At 26.4% G+C, this 7,067-nt stretch overlaps 1 protein-coding gene across 4 annotated transcripts in view; it reads right to left on the bottom strand.

Annotated features, from left to right (window-relative positions):
* The window catches only part of LOC111625837 (stAR-related lipid transfer protein 3-like), a 122,589-nt gene that overhangs the window by 44,042 nt on the left and 71,480 nt on the right, over positions 1-7,067 (bottom strand). For all 4 annotated transcript variants that reach the window (XM_023369080.1, XM_023369079.1, XM_023369078.1 and 1 more), the window contains exon 6: positions 1,073-1,199. In XM_023369080.1, coding sequence (XP_023224848.1) covers positions 1,073-1,199 — 127 coding nt within the window. The remainder of the gene's footprint in view (positions 1-1,072; positions 1,200-7,067) is intronic.

Below are 7,067 nucleotides of genomic sequence, written 5' to 3'. Positions count from 1 at the left end.
ATTACATTACTGACAATGATAATATAAAATATAATTCATTGACTATTGATTATTACAGGTATCCATTGTATAACATAGCACTTCTACAACACAATTTTGCTCTAACATGGTTCGAGAATTTGGAAAATCCTTACAAAATTTCCCAATATTTAAGTAAAACTCCATTATTCAATTGTTTTTCTTCAAGTAAGCATGCATGTTATCTCAAATTTGCCCATGGATTTTAGAATATTGAAATTTTCAATTTATTTTGTGCCTTTTATCAGGTTTACTTTAATGAAAACTGATAGCACAATTTTTTCTTCCTTGGCCTAGCCTTTCGTCAACCAAATGTCGTCATCATTACTTTAAGACTATCATTGTGTTTTGTTTTTATAGATTAATCTTCATATTTAGTAAAGTTTATTTAAACATTTTTAGGTAAGTATTATTATTAAACTTTTTCTTAACCATAGGTAAGTAATCATTGGTAAAAATGATGAACAAAATACAACAGTATCTTGGTACTCAAACTGTTCCTAACTTGAACAATTCAGTATTTGAACACAAATTCTGGAAAAAAATCACTCAGTACTTGAATAAACAAATGCAACTTGCTAGAACAAATTTTCATTTAACAACATATTTTTATTTTGTCATACAGACAATTTTTATAATAAAAATAAAAAAAATGATGATAATATTTCTGATCAAAATCAACAAATAAGCTCATTACTTTGTAAAAAAAAAAAACATCCTAGTTTAACTAAAATTAATATTAACACATCATAATACAGTATTTTTAATTGTGATTGTTAGTTAATTATTGATTGGAAATAAATTACTAATTGCTTTAATAAACATATTTCTCTTACATAGATATAAAAGAAAATAGTATACTTAAAAATTCTCTCTTAAAAAAAATAGTATACTTTTGTTAACTTTTGGAACCTAACCACGTTTTGTTTTAGTCATTTGTTTTGTATAGCATGGATTCACAACACAGCACTTTTTTTTGGAATGTACCTACCGTGTTATACAAGGAATACCTATATTAATAATCTAATAGAATTAATAAAAAGTTTTTAATCACCTAAAAGAATCCTTGCATTCATTTCACTTGGAACAACTTTAAAATCTAAAAACCATGCTTCACCCCAAGATATAATAAAAGAACAAATTAACAAGATAATGGAGGCTATGTGATTTAAATGTGATAGCTGAAAAAAATTAAAAACATTCATTATTATATAATAATCAAAATTTATAATACAAAAGCTGAAACATCAANTCATAAATAAAATGTGTGTGGTGCCATCTGTTGAGATTTTGTTATAAAAATTTTTTATATTAATTGTTATAAAATGGCAAAAAGCTTAATTTTGAGGGTAGTGACAAGTTTTAAAAAATTGTAAATGTTAATAACAAGTAAAATCTTCATTAAGTCCAATCCCTGCCAAGATATGACTCATAATCCCCTCTATCTTCCCACCTATTAAATTTTGGTGGTTAAAAGTTAAGATCAACTAAATTTATCAATGCTACTTATATAAAGTTACCATGTCAAATTTCATTATTAATCACTAGTCTATCCTGAGATATTAAACAAAATAAAGGCCAACAGACACATGGAATTTTTTATCTATGCCACTGGTTATAAAAATTAGTTATATTCAATTCCATTTCTTTCTTTTCAAAATTACTTTAGTTAGAGATAAGATGTTTTTTTAAATTTATAGTCAAACCTGCCTATAATGAAACCTGTATATAGAAAAAACCTGTCATTAATAGAAGATATCTTTGGTCCCTTGAATTTTCTGCAAAAATCAATGTAAAATTAATTAACCTATATACAGTGGAACCCATCTAATATAGAAACAAAGGAAAATTGGGACATATAATGGAAAATTTGGCATCCTCTTCCACAATAAATGGAAAATTTTTGAAGTTTTTTAACAGCTGTCTTTACTTAACATAGATATGTGATTTAATTATAAGTTTTGAAATTTACTTTACAAACATTGTGAAATTAAATACATTATTGGTAAAGTGAGATTGTATTCTTTGTTTAGAAGCTTATTTTAAACTTTTTACATCACATTTTGTTTGAATAAATCAAGTCAAAATGTCTGATGATAAAATGCATATCAGGCATATTATGCTTTTTAACTTTTGTACAGAATATAACGCTATAAAAACAATAAAAAATACTCAATGTGTGTAAGGGAAAGATGCTCTTAAACTTCAAATTTGTCAAATTTGGTTATGAAAGTTTTGTTTGGGAAATTTTGAACTAAAAGATACAAAATGTATGGACTGCCCAAAACTTGTTGAAGAGAAATTGCAAGGAAAAATTGTTAAAAATCTACAAATGAACATGCAAAAAATCTTTGTGGGTCACAGACACATATCATTGAAACTCTATCAACTTGAAATTGTTGTAAAACATGATGGTGATTATGTTCTGACATATTAAGTGAAAAAAACAAACTGGATCAAGTATAATATTGTCTAATGAAAATAGGAAGCCCTAAAATTTAATTTTATTCTTAAATTAGTTATTCATTTTTATCATAGAAAAATATTTTATAGATGACAATATTAAAGTTAAAATAAAAATATTTGTTGTCAACCAAAAATTTGTTCTAGCAGTGATGATCATTTAGTCGAGTATGAAAGTCTCACTGTATTTGATTAATACAATTTTGATGTATAGAATAGCAATGAGGGATTAATTAATCACATTAATCAAGGGATACCTATAGTAGGTAACCTGTATATAGCATAAATCTGTCTACTGCAGAAAAACTGCTTGATTCCACAGATTTCATTATAGACAGGTTTGACTGTATTTACAAATATCTGGATATCAATCAGCATAAATGAAGTTTTGATTGCTTTCTTAGTAATTTTTAAAAATTGTATTTAAATCATACCTAGTCAACCAGAAAATTATAGTAAAGGGTTTGTTTTATAGAAAGAAATAAATGCATTGGACACTATTTCTGTACAAGTTAATAACTGACTGATTCTGTTAAATACAATAAAAAAAATTGGTTTAGTTCAGCCAATTATTTATGATCCTGCCAAACACTTACTAATCAATTATTACTATTGTGTAAAACTTAATTCCTGTACAGAAACTAAGTATTTGCAGGCTAGAATTTGACAAGTCACAGTGGTTGATGTTTAGCATTGCTAAATAACAGACACACTGAACTTTAAAAACAATGCACTGCACAGTTATTGAAATCAAGGAAAATTTAATCAGACTTGAATATAAGTCAAGGAATGAATACAGATAATATCGATTTTTTCCTCTTTAAAACTTGGAAAAAACATTGACCAATATTTGGGCCAAAACAGTAATTTAAATAAAATTAATTTAATCAATACTAAATTTTGATATAATGTACAGGTATCCTTCATACAACACTAGTTCTGAAAAAATGCTATATTATGTGAATCCATGCTGAACAAAACAAAAGACTAGTTCAAAACATAGAGTTAGGCTCCAAAAGTTAACAAAAGTATACTATTCTTTTTTGTTAGTAAGAGAAATATGTTTGTAGATTTTTGTCCGATGGCAATAATTATGATTAATTATTTGAAGACATAGTCCTTCCCAAAAAAGTACTGTCTTCAAATAATTAAGAAATATGTTTATTAAAGCAATCAATAATTAACTAAATTGCAATTAAAAGTACTGTATTATGCATTAATATTAATTAGTTAAACAAGGGTGTTTTCAAAGTATTGTCATCTTATGAGCTTTTTTGTTGATTTCGATCAGAAATATCATCATTTTTATTTTTATTATAAAAATTGTCTGTATGACAAAATAAAAATATGTTATTAATTAAATGAAAATTTGTTCACAAGTTGCAGTGTGGAGACGAATAATTGCATTTGTTCATTCAAGTACTGAGTGATTTTTTTTCCAGAATGTGTGTTCAAATACTGAATTGTTCAAGGTAGGAACAGTTTGAATACCAAGATACCGTTGTATTTTGTTCATCATTTTTACCAATGATTACTTACCTATGGTTAAAAGTTTAATAATAATACTTACCTAAAACTGTTTAAATAAATTTTAGTAAATATGAAGATTAATCTATAAAAACAAAACACAATGATAGTCTTAAAGTAATGATGACATTTGGTTGACAGAAAAGCTAGGCCAAGAAAGAAAAAATTGTGCTATCAGTTTTCATTAAAGTAAACCTGATACAGGCACAAAATAAATTAAAAATTTCAATATTCTAAAATCCATGGGCAAATTTGAGATAACATGCATGCTTACTTGAATTAGAAAAATATTGAATGATAAAATTTGCATTTAAAAATTGTGAAATTTTGTACAGAGGATTTCCCAAATTCTCAAATCATGTTGTACAGGAAGATTTCCCCAATTTTCAAACAGTGTTAGAGCAAAACCACGTTGTAGAAATGTCATGTTGTACAAGGGATACCTGTATTTAGTATTATGGTATTTATTGATTATATCCCATTCAGTTTATAACCAATGCTTAGTGTTACACTAGACCAAAGCTGGAATAACTACAGAAAAAGCTGTTTTGTTTTTGTACTATTGTGTATGTATCTGTGTTTATAACTTTCCTGACTATGTGAAGTGTTCAGTATGGATGCTTTCTGTAATATGTGCTCAAGTGAATCCTAATATTTCTAGACTTGTATAGATATGTAGTGTATGTGGTATGATACCTGTGCAAGAAAAAAACCACAAGCACAATAAATACCTTATATCCATTTTCCATAGGCACTTTATTTCATAGAAAGTTTTGAGTATTTATAAATTTTTCAGTGTATGCATTTTGTACATTGTGGGTGTTTGAAATAGTTATATCTATGTTTACAGTATGTGATTTTGTTTTGTTTGTCGATGAATATGAAGTGTAGTGTATTGTGACTGACTGTTTCATTAGATTATGATTCAGTATATTTTGTGTGTGTTATTTTTATGATTGACTAAGAAGTGTTTCTAGAACAATTCTTGGGTATGCAAGCTTTTAATTTATTATAGTTGCTATTTGGCTATGTTGATGTAAGTAGTCTGTGGTAGAAGCTTGCAACCTGATGTATTGTATACTTTAGTATATGAAGTGTCACCTAGAAGTATCATGCCTTTTAAAATGTATATTCTGTATTTGTATTTACGACCTAGTCTTATATAATAGTAAGGGTTTGTGATTATCATACATTATTATTATACAGTAATTTATAAATATAAAAAAAACAATAAGTTTTTAAAATTTACTTTTAGAAAGTTTCATTTACCTGTAGGAGAAAAAAAGCAAGTACTACCAGCATCACTTTGAGCATTTTGGTCTGGTATTCTTGGTATTCCTTCATTTACATGATATGCTAAATATAAAAAATTTACATATTAAAGTTCATTATCATCATCCTAATAAATATTAGCTAAGTTTTAAGTTAAGAAGTAAGTTGATGCAGTTATAAATTATTTATATAAAATTATTTTAATATCAAACACTGACATATATAGCAGAGTCCTGGAAATTCAACTCAATAACTTGACATTCCATAAAGTTTGTGTCATTCAAAATAAAAAAAAAATACATGTAACCTAATTTTTACCTCTAATTTAACACTAAGTAAAATAAGTTATCATTCTTCAATGGCAACACTTTTGATAATAGCATCAATTCCATGTGCTAACAAAAAGCATACATAACCCTTTTACCAAGATGCCACTTCAAAATGCCATGATGAAAATGTCACTAACTCTAAAGTAGCCACTGAATAGTTAATATTTTTTAAATTAAAATTTAACTACAAATAGAAATAGTCGCTATTGGTATGTAGTTAATATGTATACAAATTTGAATATATAATATCTTTACAAAAATTCAGTCACTTAGAGTAGCATAATTGATACGCCATATAAAACTTGTCGTTTTCAATAACTAATCACTTTCTCAGTCCACATTAAGTCAAATTTGCAGAAGTCTACTGTACTAGTAATTTTTCTACATTTCTTAAAATGAGTAATGTGCAAAGGTTAAATACCTTAAAAATTTTCATATATTTTTTCTATAACCAAAAATTATTTAACATTGTTATATTAAATAAAGCTAAAACATTAATAAATCTACCATGATTAAGATAGCAAATCAAATTTGATGTAAAAAATGTTACAGCTTCTTTCCCTGAAACAATGTTTTTAAAATAGTAAAAACTATAAATTTTTCTTAAGTTATTCATTCATTCATTCAACAAGCACCATAATACAGTAATAATGAAAATAAACTTAAAACAGTTACCACAACAGCATTTGTGGTAAAAGTTCAAAGGCCATATTACAAAGACGATTTACCAGTCAATTTAAAGTGTGGAAAAATATTTGGTATTCTCACATTTATGATATTAACAGCATTGTAGTGGCTTAGATGTAATTTTTAATAAATTATTTATTGAAAAAAAAGCAAAAAATGTTCAAAAAAATTACATCTGCTTGATAACTACAAAGCAGACAAATCACTATATCAACTTTTATTTTTTGCTTAAATCATAAATGATATTATAAATGAAAGAATACCAAATACATTTCCACCCCTTAAAGTGGCTAGCAAACTGCTGTTTGTAACTCGACATTTGAACTCACTGCCTAAACAAACCTTCATACACCCTTATGTTCGGTAACAGTTTTTTTTCTTTTTCATTACTTCCACCCAGTTCATTGTTGCTAAATTAATAATTAATCAATGTTTATATGTTGTTTGTTATAATTTTTATATTCCATTTAAAGTATCTTGTCCAATCTGTTTGCTATTTAGAATTCAATTAAAATGAATTTTTACAGCTGAAAAGATGAATACATATACAATAGAACCTCGATTATCCGGACTAATTGGGGATGAAGGTAGTCCGGATAAGAAAAAATCCGGATAATCGAAACAAATACTTTAATTTGTCTTTTAATGATAATATAACACGTTTTCTTTTCAATGACATATCGGTAATATTAAAAATAAATACTGTATTTAAATCGTGATCAAATTTTCAAGAAACAAACGTTCGTATTGAATTTGGACTACTACTGACCA

The sequence above is a fragment of the Centruroides sculpturatus genome, unplaced genomic scaffold, assembly GCF_000671375.1.
Source record: "Centruroides sculpturatus isolate CEXI.00-Female unplaced genomic scaffold, Cexi_2.0 scaffold267, whole genome shotgun sequence".
Lineage (NCBI taxonomy): Eukaryota > Metazoa > Arthropoda > Arachnida > Scorpiones > Buthidae > Centruroides > Centruroides sculpturatus.
The sequence above is the reverse complement of the archived record's forward strand: the minus strand, read 5'-3'. Positions and strand labels throughout refer to the sequence as shown.